Raw genomic sequence first — 17,663 nt, 5'->3', positions numbered from 1 at the left:
GCCAGTCTTTCAGTTTTTGCCATGATGCTCCTGTACTGCCCGCATCTGAGTGATTGAAGTGGGGAGAACAGGGCATGGCTTGGGTGGCTGGGGTCCCTTATGATCTTCTTGAATTTCCTGCAACACCTGGTGTTGTAGGTGTCCTGTAGGGCTGGCAGTGTGCACCCAATCACCCTCTGAAGAGCCTTGCGGTCCGCGGCGATGGAGTTGCCGTACCAGGCTGTGATGCACCCTGACAATATATTCTCGATCGTTCTCCTGTGGAACGCAGTGAGGACCCCCTGGCACAGGCCAAATTTCTTCAGCATCCTGAGGTTGAAGAGTCGGTGTACTGCCTTCTTCACAACGGTGTCTGTGTGGTTAGACCATTTCAGCTTCTCTGAGATGTGTACGCCGAGGTATTTGAAGTTATTGACCGTCTCCTGGCGGCCACGTTGACGAGGCTCGGGCATGCTCAGCCTGAAGTCCACATTCAGCTCCTTTGTTTTGCTAACGTTGAGGGAGAGGTTGTTTACCTGGCACCATGCTGTCAGAGTGCCTACATCCTCCCTGTAGGTTGTCTCATTGTTGTTGGTGATCAGGCCTACTACTGTCGTGTCGGCAGTGAACTTGATGGTGGCGTTGGAACTGTGTGAGGCCACATAGTCGTGGCTATGCAGAGAATACAAGAGGGGACTGAGGATGCACCCTTGTGGGGCCCACGTGTTGAGGATCAGTGTCGAGGAGGTAATGTTGCCTACCTTCACCACCTGGGGGCGGCCTGTCAGGAAGTCCAGGACCCAGTTGCATAGGGAGGAGTTGCGACCCAGGGCTTTGAGCTTTGTAATGAGCTTATAGGGCACTATGGTATTGATAGTTCTTGACAATAAATGTAATTTGTTTATTAAATGAAGTCCTCTATGATTAACATTTTGATTCAAGTCTTTGTCATGTCATTGCCTCAAAGATAATGGCTCCAGTATGAGCTACGGGAACTCATAGATAACACATGTACAAGTTACTGCTACATGACCTGAGACTTCACAACGCAATTATCCCATTGTCTGTTCTCCAGCTGTGTGTGTGTGTGTGTGTGTGTGTGTGTGTGTGTGTGTGTCTGTGTGTGTGTGTGTGTGTGTGTGTGTGTATGTGTATGAGCGAGCGTGTGCATCTGTGTGTGTCTGAATGGAACACACGTCTAAGCCTGTCAATATCTCTCATCCATCCGTGTCAGATCGTTCAAGTGAGAGTTGTGAATCACAGCCTTTTTGTATCTGTCTGGCCCATTGGAGCCAAGAGCATCATATATCAACAGGGATTCATCCATCAGTCACACACACACACACACACACACACACACACACACACACACACACACACACACACACACACACACACACACACACACTCTGCTTCCCCACAACAGACACACTCCTACCAGGAACCATTTCAAATCAAATCAAAGTTTATTTGTCACGTGCGCCAAATACAACAGGTGTAGTAGACCTTACAGTGAAATGCTTACTTACAGGCTCTAACCAATAGTGCAAAAAAGGTATTAGGTGAACAATAGGTAAGTAAAGAAATAAAAACAACAGTAAAAAGACAGTGAAAAACAGTAGCGAGGCTATGTTGAGTAGCGAGGCTATAAACGTAGCGAGGCTACATACAGACACCGGTTAGTCAGGCTGATTGAGGTAGTATGTACATGTAGATATGGTTAAAGTGACTATGCATATATGATGAACAGAGAGTAGCAGTAGCGTAAAAGAGGGGTTGGCAGGTGGTGGGTGGCGGGACACAATGCAGATAGCCCGGTTAGCCAATGTGCGGGAGCACTGGTTGGTCGGCCCAATTGAGGTAGTATGTACATATGCACATGAATGTATAGTTAAAGTGACTGTGCATATATGATAAACAGAGAGTAGCAGCAGCGTAAAAGAGGGGTTGGGGGGGCACACAATGCAAATAGTCTGGGTAGCCATTTGATTACCTGTTCAGGAGTCTTATGGCTTGGGGGTAAAAACTGTTGAGAAGCCTTTTTGTCCTAGACTTGGCACTCCGGTACCGCTTGCCATGCGGTAGTAGGGAGCACAGTCTATGACTGGGGTGGCTGAGGTCTTTGACAATTTTTAGGGCCTTCCTCTGACACCGCCTGGTGTAGAGGTCCTGGATGGCAGGCAGCTTAGCCCCAGTGATGTACTGGGCTGTACGCACTACCCTCTGTAGTGCCTTGCGGTCGGAGGCCGAGCAACTGCCGTACCAGGCAGTGATGCAACCAGTCAGGATGCTCTCAATGTTGCAGCTGTAGAACTTTTTGATGATCTCAGGACCCATGCCAAATCTTTTTAGTTTCCTGAGGGGGAATAGGCTTTGTCGTGCCCTCTTCATGACTGTCTTGATCTGTTTGGACCATTCTAGTTTGTTGGTGATGTGGACACCAAGGAACTTGAAGCTCTCAACCTGCTCCACTACAGCCCCGTCGATGAGAATGGGAGTGTGCTCGGTCCTCCTTTTCCTGTAGTCCACAATCATCTCCTTAGTCTTGGTTACGTTGAGGGATAGGTTGTTATTCTGGCACCACCCGGCCAGGTCTCTGACCTCCTCCCTATAGGCTCCTCCCTATTTCAGGTCTCCACCACCACCCACGTCTGAGGCAGCCAGCAGCCAATACATATTTCCTGAGTGCAAATAAGATATTTGATGGAGGATGCTGCATACTTCGCTAATACCACAAAAGATTAAAGACATAAAAAGCATTTAAAGGAAAACAAAGGAGGGGGTGATTATGATGATAGCTCTGGCTTGGCTTGTCTAGAAAATTTCAGGCTCCTCATTGCTGCCATGTTCAATATTTGACCTACATTCTTTGTTGTGGGAGAGATAAATCTAAATCACATTCTTTGTTGTAGCACACATCTCTTGCTACATCTGTAATGTCTGGTTTTATTTTGTGCAAGGCTGGGGCAAGGTCAACGCTCCAGTTCTGATTTAAGGAGGCTGGGGCTGAGATGCACCATTTCACACCAAAACTGTCAAACCCAGAGACCCTCAGGGACGACAAGAAACACTGTAACACTCTGGAGCCAATATCTGTTTTTGCGGTTTGTACATATTATGCTGGTTTACATGAAAGTTTGTATGCAAGATATGTGTAAAAAATGGCACCAGAATTAATACAAGCCCATCAGCAAGGCAGTGAGCCATTTGATCCAAGTTTGCTTTTACCTTTCTAGGCCTGCAGCTTTATCTCAGTGGGCTAACAAAGTATTTTGATGGTATGCAGAAGATCCGGGTTTCAATCCTTGATCTCACAATAGCATGATTTATATCTACCATTCTCCTCAGTCCTTCTACATAGCATGTTAGCACTAACCTGGTCTGTGCCAGCACTGCTACTAGCAACCAGACCGCTCTTTGACCTACATTCTTTGTTGTGGGAGAGATAAGTCTAAATCACATTCTTGCCCCAAACTCAACATGATAGAGAGACGTTAATGCAAACAGCTTTTAGCCCTTTATGTTGCTGTAGTGTCGCACTTCAATTTACAGGCCAAATGTTGGCCAAATGTTGCGGTCTCTCTCTCTCTCTCTCTCTTTCCTTTTCTCTGAAAGCAATGAATCCGCGGACTCCATGCCCCACCAACGGTTGGCAGTCCGACAGGACTAGGGATATTTTCCCAATGACTAGTGGGACTCATGCCTCCAAAATTAACGACTTTTTTTATTTCAGTTGACAGGCCCACTTCTCCAGGCCCACTTCTCCAGTAACGTGCCTCTTTTTGCCCGCAGGAACTCTGTTTACTTTGTTCGGCAAACCAGCGCTAGTTGAGTTAGAGTCAGTGTTTGTTCATTAAGCATAGTGTAGCAGAGTTAGGGACATTAGCACAAAATCATGATTCTAATAGAGAGATTCTGGGAAAACAAAATTAATCCATGCCATGCTTCCCAGGCCTAGCGTTTAATTGATTGTTTAATTCTTGCAGTGCAGTTTGATGTAATCCACGTTTTTTTGTTGGCATGCAGAGGTTGACTAGGTGCTAGATGCAGGGCTCGATTCCATCCTTTGTACTAAAGAGCTGCACTACAACGCAATATTAATTTAAAGATAATATTCCCACGTTAGCAGAGACTGAATTTACGGTAAACTCACTATAGTGCTGAACTTTAGCAATACGGATTGAATAGAGCCCTAAGTGTCTGGACCTATGTTGGGTCTTTAGGGAGTGTATGGTAATTACCAGTAATAGCGCAAATATACACAACTGGGAGGTCACATACTTTTTTGGGTGCCTCAGGTGACCATAGATTATTGTATTTATCTTTAGGTATAATGTTAACAGGGACTTTTTACATAAAGTAAATGGAAAAGACAAAATATGCTCTGTCACGTCCTGACCAGTAATAGGGATTATTTGTTATTGTAGTTTGGTCAGGACGTGGCAGAGGGTATTTGTTTTATGTGGTTCGGGGGTTATGTGTATGTGGAGGGGTGTTGTATTTATGTGTTCCGGGGTTTTTGGTGTATGTTCTTGTTTTGGTATTCTAGGTTTTTCTAGTTTGTATATTTCTTTGTTGGTCTGTGTAGCTCTCGATCAGGAACAGCTGTTCATCGTTCTTCCTGATTGAGAGTCATATTTAGGGAGCTTGTTTTCACCTGGTTGATTGTGGGTAGTTGTATTTGCACTGCTGTTTGTTTAGCCTGCAAATCTGTTAGCTGTCGGTCTTTGTTTATTGTTTTTTTCCCATGTTCGCTATAATAAATATAATTATGAGCACGCAACCCGCTGCGCCTGGGTCTCTACATTACGACACCCGTTACAGAACTACCCACCAACCACGGACCAAGCAGCGGGGAAAGGAGCAGCAGGAGAAGTATTATATGGACTATCTGGAAACCTGGACATGGGAGGAAATTCTGGACGGGGCTGGACCTTGGCATCAGGCTGGGGAATACCGTCGCCCACTGGAGGAAATAGAGGCAGCCAAGGTGGAACGGTGCCGGTATGAGGCATTGTACGCGCCGATGGGGAAGCACGAGAGGCACCCCCAATAATTGTTTTGGGGGGCACACGGGTAGTTTGGCTGGGCCAAGGGTGAGCCCTAAGCCAGCTCCCCGTGCTTATTATGGGAAGCATTTGGAGCGAAGAGCGCTGGAGTATGCTGTAGTGCGCACGATATCGCCCATGCGCACGCACAGTCCGGTGCGAGCGATCGCAGCCCCTCGCAAGTGCCGTGCTAGAGTAGGCATCCAGCCTGGAAAGAGGATGCCTGCACAGCGCATCTGGCCACCGGTACGCCTCCTAGGCCCAGGCTACCCTACGCCTGCTCTACGCACGGCAACCATCAGGTCTCTGCACAGCCCAGTTCGCCCTGTACCAGCACTCTGCTCGTGCAGGGCTGCTATTACCATCCAGCCAGGACAGGTTGTGCAAGAGGTGCACTCCAGACCTCCATTGCTTACCCATGGCCCGGTGTTGGTGCGTATCCCTAGTCTGGCACGTCCAGTACCAACACCACGCACCAGACCTCCAGTGCGTCAGCCCAGTCCTATTCAGCCTGTTCCCGCTCCTCGCACTAGCCTTAAAGTGCGTGTCTCCAGCCCCACGCACTAGGCTTCCAGTGCGTCAGCTCAGTCTCGAGCTTCCGACGACAGTACTCCGTCCAGAGTGTCCGACGACAGTGCCCCGTCCAGAGTATCCGGCAACAGTGTATAGTCCGGAACCAGTTGAGATGGCCTACAGTCCGGAACCGAGTGAGATGGCCTACAGTCCGGAATCGAGTGAAACGGCCTACAGTCCGGAATCGAGTGAGACGGCCTACAGTCCGGAATCGAGTGAGACGGCCTACAGTCCGGAACCGAGTGAGACGCCTACAGTCCGGAATCGAGTGAGACGGCCCACAGTCCGGAACCGAGTGAGTCTGCCTACAGCCCGGAACCGAGTGAGTCTGCCTACAGTCCGGAACCGAGTGAGTCTGCCTACAGTCCGGAACCGAGTGAGTCTGCCTACAGTCCGGAACCGAGTGAGTCTGCCTACAGCCCGGAACCGAGTGAGTCTGCCTGCAGTCCGGAGCCGAGTGAGTCTGCCTGCAGTCCGGAGCCGAGTGAGTCTGCCTGCAGTCCGGAACCGAGTGAGTCTGCCTGCAGTCCGGAACCGAGTGAGACGGCCTACAGTCCCAGTCCGGAATCGAGTGAGACGGCCTACAGTCCGGAACCGAGTGAGTCTGCCTGCAGTCCGGAACCGAGTGAGTCTGCCTACAGTCCAGAACCAAGTGAGTCTGCCTACAGTCCGGAACCGAGTGAGACGGCCTACAGTCCGGAATCGAGTGAGACGGCCCACAGTCCGGAATCGAGTGAGACGGCCTACAGTCCGGAATTGAGTGAGTCTGCCTACAGTCCGGAGCCGAGTGAGTCTGCCTGCAGTCCGGAGCCGAGTGAGTCTGCCTGCAGTCCGGAGCCGAGTGAGTCTGCCTGCAGTCCGGAACCGAGTGAGTCTGCCTACAGTCTGGAGCGTCCAGAGTCGGCTTACAGTCCGGAGCTCCCAGAGACACTCTACAGCCCTGAGCATTCGGCAGGGGTGGACAGGTTGGGTGGGGGTAGTAGACCTGAGCCTGAGCAACCTCCAGTATAGGTGGGTTGGGGAGGGGGGGTGTAGCACAGGAGCCGTCGTTGACGGCAGCCACCCTCCCTTCCCTCCCTTTAGTTAGGGGTTTGTTTTTTACATTTTTTTTTGTTGAGGTGCATACGGGGTCTGCACCTTTGGGGGGGGAGGGGGGGTAATGTCACGTCCTGACCAGTAATAGGGATTATTTGTTATTGTAGTTTGGTCAGGACGTGGCAGAGGGTATTTGTTTTATGTGGTTCGGGGGTTATGTGTATGTGGAGGGGTGTTGTATTTATGTGTTCCGGGGTTTTTGGTGTATGTTCTTGTTTTGGTATTCTAGGTTTTTCTAGTTTGTATATTTCTTTGTTGGTCTGTGTAGCTCTCGATCAGGAACAGCTGTTCATCGTTGTTCCTGATTGAGAGTCATATTTAGGGAGCTTGTTTTCACCTGGTTGATTGTGGGTAGTTGTATTTGCACTGCTGTTTGTTTAGCCTGCAAATCTGTTAGCTGTCGTTCTTTGTTTATTGTTTTTTTCCCGTGTTCGCTATAATAAATATAATTATGAGCACGCAACCCGCTGCGCCTGGGTCTCTACATTACGACACCCGTTACATGCTCTTTCATTTTGAATGAGATGTTGCCTATTCCTGAGTTCCTGGCTGGTTTGCCTGGGGAAGCATGCACAGATGGTTGTGTGGAGGAGTCTTCATAATCTTGTTTGAGAGCAGTATACTTGCTGAGTTCTATTTTCCAAGGGAAAAAATGTTTCCTCTATTTGGAATCCTCATATTTCCTTCCATGTTATGCTGTGAAGCATCAGCCACACACCAACTACATGTATTTATATCTTGACTGGCTCAGAGAAGAGATGAAGCAGAGAGGGAAGGGGAGGAGAGGAAGAGGGACGGCATGGAAAGGAGCAGCCATGTGGAGAGTCGCGAAGAGAGATAGGAGATGGAAAGCGAGAGAGAAAATGAGAGAGAAAGAGAGAGAGAGAGAGAGAGAGGGGGAGAGAGAGAGATGGAGAGAGAGAGAGAGATGGAGGGAGAGAGAGAGAGAGAGAGAGAGAGAGAGAGAGAGAGAGAGGGGGGAGAGAGAGATGGAGAGAAAAAGAGAGGTGGAGAGCCTGGGGATAAGAGGCTGGAGACAGGTAGGTATTTCACACCACTGTGTCTGAAGGAGAAGAACATCACACAGAGCAGTTTTCCCTTTAAACCTGTTTGGATAAGAGGTTTCCCTTCCCCTTTTCTCCCTCAGTCAGTCTGGGGCCAGGGCTCTCTGTGCGTCCAACATGGTACCCTATTCCCTATATTGTGCACTATGTTTGACGAGGACCCATAGGGCTCTGGTCAAAAGTAGTGCGCTATGTAGGGAATAGGGGACCATTTGGGACTTAGCCCATGGTTCTCTGCTCTTGCTGGCTGCTGTGTCTGTCTCCCTAGCCTGGGCTTGTTTAGACTGACGTTGTGGTGCCAAGGCCCACATCCGTCTTACTGTAGCCGACCTAGCCAAATAGGACACGCACACACATCCACACATATACCCACACCTACACCCACAAACACACACACACACAGGGTTGGGTAGGTTACGTTTCTAAATGTAATCCGTTACGGTTACTAGTGACTTGTACAAAATTGTAATCAATAATGTAATTTTTGTATTACCCAAACTCAGTAACGTAATCGGATTACTTTCATTAACATTTGGCTTACTTTCTTCTGAAGAGGCATTAGAAGAAGACAAAAAGGATCCATCAAAGACAAACTTAAACTTGTGCCTTTTTTCAATGCTGAATTGAGCATGCAATCATGCTATAGCAAGCATGCTATTCTGAATTTATAAATAATCATCTAGTTTTTCAGAAGTATCTGTAATCTGATTACAATATTTTTCTACGGTAATGTAACTGATTACAGTAATCAGTTACTCCCCAACCCTGCACACACACTGGAAACCGGCTCATCTGCTCTGTCTAGTGTTAGGGTCAAAATGAATGTGGACATGAAGCCAGGTTTAGGGTTAGAGTTGAGGCTAAGGTTAGGGTCAAAATGAATGTGGACATGAAGCTAGGGTTAGGGTTGTGGTTGTGGTTGAGGCTAAGGTTAGGGTCAAAATGAATGTGGACATGAAGCCAGGTTTAGGGTTAGAGTTGAGGCTAAGGTTAGGGTCAAAATGAATGTGGACATGAAGCTAGGGTTAGGGTTGTGGTTGTGGTTGAGGCTAAGGCTAGGGTCAAAATGATTGTAGACATGAAGCCAGGGTTGTGGTTGAGGCTAAGGCTAGGGTCAAAATGATTGTAGACATGAAGCCAGGGTTGTGGTTGAGGCTAAGGTTAGGGTTGAAATGGATGTGGACATGAAGCTAGGGTCAGTCATTTGCTCAAAGGACTCTAAATTACAGCCAGATATGAGAACCCATTTCAAACAGAATGTATAAATAAATATTTTGGTGACTTCAAATGGTGCTCCAAACCTCTCTAAAGAACCACCAGGAAAACTCTCTGGGCCCGGAGCCAGGACCTTGCGGCCGACCCATACCCAGGCTGTGGTGCATGCCACGTGGGCTTATTCAGTGGGCCTCAGCCCTAAGGGCCCAGACACAAAACCACAAATATAGCTTTTTAACCTGGGATGGGGCTGGAGAAATATAACCCCTCTCGTCAAAAGCGGCAGAGTGTATCAAAGAGAAGGCCTTTATTCTCCCTTATATCAATCCATTCCCTTTATCTCCTTCCCCTTTTATGAGTTAACCCATACGTCTCCTTGATCTCAACACACCTCATGGACAGATGGTACAGCATGCATTTTACATATGCTCTTATCCAGAGCAAATTACAGGAGCATTGAGGGTTATGTGTCATGCTCAAGGGCACATCAGCAGATTTTTCACCTAGTCGGCTCAGGAATTCAACCCAGCGACCTTTCAGTCATTGGCACAACACTCTTAACCGTTAGGCTACCTACCGTCCTGCAGACTCCTCAGACTCCTGCAGACGTCTCAGTAGTTAAGCCCCCACTGTTCCACCCCTCCACCCATCCTTTAGTGTTATCAATTTATAACATTTTTGACCTGCGTTTTTCTGGATTTTTTTGTTGTTATTCTGTCTCTCACTGTTCAAATAAACCTACCATTAAAATGATAGACTGATCATTTCTTTGTCAGTGGGCAAACGTACAAAATCAGCAGGGGATCAAATACTTTTTTCCCCTCACTGTACTGTAGAATAGAATAGAATAGAATGTGCTGTTTGGCTGTTAGTTAGGGTTTTTCAAGGTCCACTTTTGTTTTTTCATTGAGGATATGCTGCTACTATGCCACAGAGTGCATGAGTAAGTCATTCTGTGTTATTATACTAGTGATGTGTAACGAAAGCCTGAGCAGCAACGTGACAAGAAAAAACATCTGAATCCCATTTGCTGCCGTGCATTCCATGGAACACAATTGCTTGTGCAAATGGATGTATAATTTTGTGACTGCATAATTCTCTTTTAAATGGTTACGTTGTTTTTTATTAGCATTGAACTTGACAATGATTTGTGTGCATGCGTGTGTGTGTGTGTTTGTCTGATCTTGGAGCGAAGACCTCTTCAAACATTTCTTTGTTAGAATTTTCACAGCAAGGTCAGATAAGGAGCTTCTCTCTCAGAGATATTGTTTATTGCAGTGGCGGCCCGCCCATTAAGGCGTTAGGGGCGGCGCCTCACTTGTGATTGGTGTGTACATTTTCCTGTTTCAAAAATATATTGTTCAAAACAAGCTGTTCAGTTACTTACTACTCTGCCTCTCAGTGACTCTGCAAGCAGCAGTAAGCCGTGTGAACATTGCTTGAATTGTTTTGCCAGTTATTTGCTATGGGGGGGGACTGCCCCAATGAAATCGCTAGATTTTGTAGCATAAATTATAACAGCACAAAGTAAATGGACTGTGCTTGGGGGCTCAAATCAGAACTTCTGCTCTAATCTCTTTCTCAATAAAACTCTCACGCCAGTAGGCTTATATCCACACGTGAGATGAGATCTGCTATATCAGGTACAGATGGCGCGAAAGCAAAAAGCTAATTTTAATTAACTTGTAAATAAATAATCATAACAGTCATGGCAGCCTGAGACCTGATAAACTGGACATCTACATGCAACAAGAGTTAAAGGACAGAGGGATACACTAGCTAGAACCTTCGAATCGCGGATCTGATAGGACAAAAATGCATGACTGTGGCTGGCCAATTTTATTGTTTCCCCCCATGGTGTTCATCAGGTTCTACTGTAGGTGACAGGACAACATGTTATGTGGACTAAAACAGCATAAAACAGCGTGTATCACAAAATAATTATCAAATGAATTAGCCAGCTACAGTAATTTTGAGAAACATTGAGAGATAGTTAGCTAGATTCTTTTGTCAAATTAACCAGTTATCTACCTATGATAAGCAGCTATCTACAGTGCAGTCGGAATGTATTCAGATCCCTTCATTTTTTTAAATTTCACAACCTTATTCTAAAATGGATAAAATTGTTTTTTCCCCCATCAATCTACACACAATACCCCATAATGACAAAGCAAAACATTTGCAAATGTATTACAAATAAAAAATGGAAATATCACATTTACAAAAGTATTCAGACCCTTTACTCAGTACTTTGATGAAGCACCTTTGGCAGCGATTACAGCCTTGAATCTTCTTGGGTATGATGCTACAAGCTTGGCACACTTGCATTTGGTGAGTTTCTCCCATTCTTTTATGCAGATCCTCTCAAGCTCTGTCATGTTGGATCGGGTTCAAGTCCAGACTCTGGCTGGGCCACTCAATGACATTCAGAGACTTGTTCCGAAGCTTCTCCTGAGTTGTTTTAGCTGTGTGCTTAGGGTCGTTGTCTTGTTGGAAGGTGAACCTTCGCCCCAGGCTGATGTCCTAAGTGCTCTGGAGCAGGTTTTCATCAAGGATCTCTCTGTACTTTGCTCCGTTCATCTCCGCCTCGATCCTGACTAGTCTCCCAGTCCCTGCCGCTGAAAAACATCCCCACAGCATGATGCTGCCACCAACATGCTTCACCGTAAGGATGGTATTGGCCAGGTGATGAGCGGTGCCTGGTTTCCTCCAGATGTGACGCTTGGCATTCAGGCCAAAGAGTTCAATCTTGGTTTCATCAGACCAGAGAATCATGTGCCCTTTACTGAGGAGTGGCTTCCGTCTGCCCACTCTACCATAAAAGCCTGATTGGTGGAGTGCTGCAGAGATGGTTGTCCTTCTGGAAGGTTCTCTCATCTCCACAGAGGAACTCTGAAGCTCTGTCAGAGTGACCATCAGGTTTTTGGTCACCTGACCAAGACCCTTCTCTGTAGGAAGAGTCTTGGTGGTTCCAAACTTCTTCCATTTAAGAATGATGAAGGCAACTGTGTTCTTGGGGACTTGACATGCACTGTCAACTGTCAGACCTTATATAGACAGGTTTGTACCTTTCCAAATCATATCCAATCAATTTAATTTATCACAGGTGGACTCCAATCAAGTTGTAGAAACATCTCAAGGATGATCAATCGAAACAGGATGCACCTGAGCTCAATTTTGAGTCTCATAGCAAAGGCTCTGAATACTTATGTAAATAAGGTATTTCAGTTTTTTATTTGTAATACATTTGTAAAAATGTCTAAAAACCTGTTTATGGGTTATTGTGTATAGACAGATGAGGAAAATAAATAAGTTAATCAATTTTAGAATAAGGCTGTATCATAACAAAATGTGGAAAAAGTGAAGGGGGCTGAATACTTTCCAAATGCACTGTAGCTATGGCTTGCTGGTAGCTTGCTGGCTTGTTAACTCCCATGCCAATTTCAAGTCTTTCTGAACTAATATCTGACTTATATGCACTAGCCAAGTGATCATGCTTTGTGACATTATGTTAGCTAGCTATCTTCAGTCAGATAATGTGTTTTCACTTATTGCATCTGCATGCTTGTTGCATTCTCCCCGGTGCACTCGTTCGTTCGTGAGCTGCCTGCTCATTCTAAATAGTATAATCCAATCTGTTCAAAACTGTGAAAGCATGTTTTGACATGCAACAGTGAAATAAGTGTATTTATGCTGTTGTTCAAATGCACAGATCGTTTTATATATCTTCTCAATGAAACTACCAGTAGTTCAAAACTTGGCATCATATTTCTGTCATGTTGCTTTGTTGACAACTCCAACCCCCCAACCCCCTGCGTCAATGTCATTTCATGGAATGTGAAAGGAGTTAACTAACCTGCTAAAATGTCCCATTTAGCATCCAGCGTGGGACAAAAACCTTTCTATCAATATTGACTGCCACATTTAGAGCTTTTAACAGGTTCCAAGTTTGGGAAATGGTTTACATAATAGCTTTGAAATGATAGCTTTCAATCTCGTCTTTGTAGAAGATAGATTCATATTTCGGGGCTATATTGTTTTTGTTATATTTTCTCTTAATACTACTTAAATTATTTGATATATTCATTAAATAATGAATCAATTTAATTTAAAATATAAACACGTTTTCATTTTCTTCCATAATTGTCATTATCTCAATGAAAAAGACATGGTGTACAAACAATTTATTTATGAAACAAGATAATTTATTTTAAGTGATACACTAACAAAAAATGGTTTGTGGACAATGTAGATCTAACAACAAAGGAAAAGCTGAAAAATTGACATTTATGCATTGCAAAATCCCTCACAAAATACAACAAAGCTAGTTACTAAGAACGAAAAACAAAAATCGACAACAATTAACGCTATACAGACTAACAACAACCAAAAAGCTATACATTGCAAATATCCTTGATTCATATAAGTCAACCAAAAGTTACAAGAAACCTTTTTACTAGATTTTTGATAGATTCTAGAATGGCCTTCATCTGGTTAATTTTTTCACTCATTCAAAACAGAAAGTTCTTTCCTCATCCATCTGTGAACAACACATTACATTTACATGAAGTCAAATGCTCCCTGTCACACCAGGCATACACACTCAAACCTCAGACCATCAGTTGTCAAGGCCAAGGATGCTGTGAACTGTTAACATAATAATCACTGTTGCTCTCTCACACGTACTACTACTACATCTAACCCCATACAGTGGGGGAAAAAGTATTTGATCCCCTGCTGATTTTGTACGTTTGCCCACTTACAAAGAAATGATCAGTCTATCATTTTAATGGTAGGTTTATTTGAACAGTGAGAGACAGAATAACAACCAAAAAATCCAGAAAAACGCATGTCAAAAATGTTATAAAATGATTTGCATTTTAACGAGGGAAATAAGTATTTGACCCCTCTGCAAAACATGACTTAGTACTTGGTGGCAAAACCCTTGTTGGCAATCACAGAGGTCAGACGTTTCTTGTAGTTAGCCAACAGGTTTGCACACATCTCAGGAGGGATTTTGTCCCACTCCTCTTTGCAGATCTTCTCTAAGTCATTAAGGTTTCGAGGCTGACGTTTGGCAACTCGAACCTTCAGCTCCATCCACAGATTTTTTATGGGATTAAGGTCTGGAGACTGGCTAGGCCAATCCAGAACCTTAATGTGCTTCTTCTTGAGCCACTCCTTTGTTGCCTTGGCCGTGTGTTTTGGGTCATTGTCATGCTGGAATACCCATCCGCGATCCATTTTCAATGCCCTGGCTGAGGGAAGGAGGTTCTCACCCAAGATTTGACAGTACATGGCCCCGTTCATCTTCCCTTTGATGCGGTGAAGTTGTCCTGTTCCCTTAGCAGAAAAACACCCCCAAAGCATAATGTTTCCACCTCCATGTTTGACGGTGGAGATGGTGTTCTTGGGGTCATAGGCAGCATTCCTCCTCCTCCAAACACGGCGAGTTGAGTTGATGTCAAAGAGCTCCATTTTGGTCTCATCTGACCACAACACTTTCACCAGTTGTCCTCTGAGTCATTCAGATGTTCATTGGCAGACTTCAGACGGGCCTGTATATGTATTCTTGAGCAGGGGGACCTTGCGGGCGCTGCAGGATTTCAGTCCTTCACGGCGTAGTGTGTTGCCAATTGTTTTCTTGGTGACTATGGTCCCAGCTGCCTTGTGATCATTGACAAGATCCTCCTGTGTAGTTCTGGGCTGATTCCTCACTGATGTCATGATCATTGCAACTCAACGAGGTGAGATCTTGCATGGAGCCCCAGGCCGAGGGATATTGACAGTTCTTTTGTGTTTCTTCCATTTGCGAATAATCGCACCAACTGTTGTCACCTTCTCACCAAGCTGCTTGGCGATGGTCTTGTAGCCCATTCCAGCCTTGTGTAGGTCTACAATCTTCACCCTGACATCCTTGGAGAGCTCTTTGGTCTTGGCCATGGTGGAGAGTTTGGAATCTGATTGATTGATTGCTTCTGTGGACAGATGTCTTTTGTTACAGGTAACAAGCTGCGGTTAGGAGCACTCGCTTTAAGAGTGTGCTCCTAATCTCAGCTCGTTACCTGTATAAAAGACACCTGGGAGCCACAAATCTTTCTGATTGACAGGGGGTCAAATACTTATTTCCCTCATTAAAATGCAAATCAATTTATAACATTTTTGACATACGTTTTTCTGGATATTTTTGTTGTTATTCTGTCTCTCACTGTTCATATAAACCTACCATTAAAATGATAGACTGATAATTTCTTTGTCAGTTGGCAAACGTACAAAATCAGCAGGGGATCAAATACTTTTTTCCCCCACTGTACATGACACTCCTACCATTACATCAATGTTTCACTCTTACATCATCTTCACTTCCTCAACACTTAAGGCTGTGTTCCAATGTCCATACTAGCATACTACTTAGAATGCATGCACAATATACTATTGCTTCATTGTAAGGGGTATGCTAGAAGGACATTGGAATAGAATATTACAACTAACCCAAAATATAGCTACTACAACTTCTCTTAAAACCACTGCATTGTTTTGTATATTTTATCTGAGTGATTATAGGGCCTATCTTGAGCATTTGGCTAACATATCCATCAAGTACACTGAACAAAAATATAAACGCAAAATGTAAAGTGGGTCCCATGCTTCATGAGCTGAAATAAAAGGTCCCAGAAACTTTTCATATGCACAAAAAGCTTATTTCTCTCAAATTGTGTGCACGAATTTGTTTATATCCCTGTTAGTGAGCATTTCTACTTTGCCAAGATAATCCATCCACCTGACAGGTGTGGCATATCAAGAAGCTGATTCAACAGCATGTTCATTACACAGGTGCACCTTGTGCTGGGGACAATAAAAGGCCACTCTAAAATGGGCAGTTTTGTCACAACACAATGCCACAGATGTCTCAAGTTTTTGAGGGAGTGTGCAGTTGGGATGCTGACTGCAGGAATGTCCACCAGAGCTGTTGCCAGAGAATTTAATGTTAATTTCTCTACCATAAGCCACCTCCAACGTCATTTTAGAGAATTTTGCAATATGTCAAACCGGCCTTACAACCGCAGACAACGTGTATGGCGTTGTGTGGGTGAGCGGTTTGCTGATGCCAACATTGTGAACAGAGTGCCCAGTGGTGGTGGTGGGGTTATGTTACGGCAGGCATAAGCTACGGACAACGAACACAATTGCATTTTGTCGATGGCAATTTGAATGCACAAGTATACTGTGACAAGATCCTGAGGCCCACTGTGAGGCCCATTTTTTTAAGGTATCTTTGACCAACAGATTCATATCTGTATTCCCAGTCATGTGAAATCCATAGATTAGGGCCTAATGAAATTATTTCAATTAACTGATTTTCTCATATAAACTGTAACTCAGTAAAATCAATAAAATTGTTGCATGTTGTGTTTATTTTAATTTTTGTTCAGTATAACACATGGCATAACACTGTATAGTACACAAAGTTTGTGATAGTGTATTTTTATCTTGATGTTTGAGAAATTTTGATGTTGATATCCAACAATCTTCAATTGTGAAATTTCGTCAGTGTAAACAAATAAATAAATTATTTACAATCTCTAACAAAAAAGCAAACAAACAAAACAAACAAACCAGCAAGACATAAACTCGTGATAATAATTTACAGAAGAAATTATAATACAAACTTAGTATAAACATCTTCATCCCAAAGTACTTTAAAATGCTATAAGACGGTCTCACGGTCAACCTTTTTAGAGTTTGACAAACATTTTAAATGAGCAACTGAAGACCCTTTTAACAAAACTGCATTCCGGGTGGTATAAGAAACAATACAAAAAATAAGAACTTTGTTCAACTTAGCGACGTACATCAGTGTGCTTTGGTATTGATTAAGAGTTTGGTGGATATTTGGCAGTTAATATTAAAATTGATCCAATTTTTCACTGCAGGGCTGAAACTGCTGAGGTCAATACAGAGACCTTTAGTTGCTAAGCAACCTGGACGCCTTTACTGTACATTGTACTTAGCTTCAAGTTGATCTCTTTTCCAGCACAAACAATATCAATATTTATTGAGTAACAAGAATTTTATATTTACTTTTGTTAATGTAAAGCTGTAGAAAGTTCGGAAAAAATCGGAGTAAAGCACATAAGTGGTTGTACAAATAATCCCTATAATATGTTGTCAACATCGGTTACTTAGTTTTTATCATTGCCAAGACCTTTTTCGTTTGTCCACAAGGCCTTTTTCATTTGTCATCGGTTTTCATTTGTCAAGGATATGTCTTTTCACATAAGGCACTCAGAAAAACTGGAAAAGGCCTCGGCTGCCCTTTCAATGGAAAGTTAGAGGCAAAAATACTTTGGTGGGGCGAAGCTGAAGCTGAAGCTCCATTTCATTGGTTGAAATGACGAATGATTCAGCAAAAGGCTGATGATCAGGTTATGAGGTTTAGTGTCTTTAGCCATTTGAAGTTTTCACATCCAACGCTGTTCAGTTATCTAGTGAAAATAGGAGAAAAAGTATGATTATTTATTCTAAGCACATTTATAACAAAAAAGCTAAGGAATAACAGCATATCCAGAGTCATACAGTATATAGAGTAATCTATACAGCCGTATACATACACAATATGGTATGGGAATATAGCCAACAATACAGCAACCGGTGGAGCATTGTGTTTATCATACAGTAAAGCGTGAAC

At 44.1% G+C, this 17,663-nt stretch overlaps 1 protein-coding gene across 3 annotated transcripts in view; it reads right to left on the bottom strand.

Annotated features, from left to right (window-relative positions):
• Positions 1–16,369: 16,369 nt before the first annotated feature.
• The window catches only part of thbs2a (thrombospondin 2a), a 32,450-nt gene continuing 31,156 nt past the window's right edge, over positions 16,370–17,663 (bottom strand). For all 3 annotated transcript variants that reach the window (XM_029765301.1, XM_029765302.1, XM_029765303.1), the window contains one exon: positions 16,370–17,460. In XM_029765301.1, coding sequence (XP_029621161.1) covers positions 17,457–17,460 — 4 coding nt within the window. In that variant the 3' untranslated portion in view covers positions 16,370–17,456. The remainder of the gene's footprint in view (positions 17,461–17,663) is intronic.

The sequence above is a fragment of the Salmo trutta genome, chromosome 10 (genome assembly GCF_901001165.1).
Source record: "Salmo trutta chromosome 10, fSalTru1.1, whole genome shotgun sequence".
Lineage (NCBI taxonomy): Eukaryota > Metazoa > Chordata > Actinopteri > Salmoniformes > Salmonidae > Salmo > Salmo trutta.
Note: the sequence above shows the minus strand (reverse complement) of the source record. Positions and strands in the feature narration are given on the sequence as shown.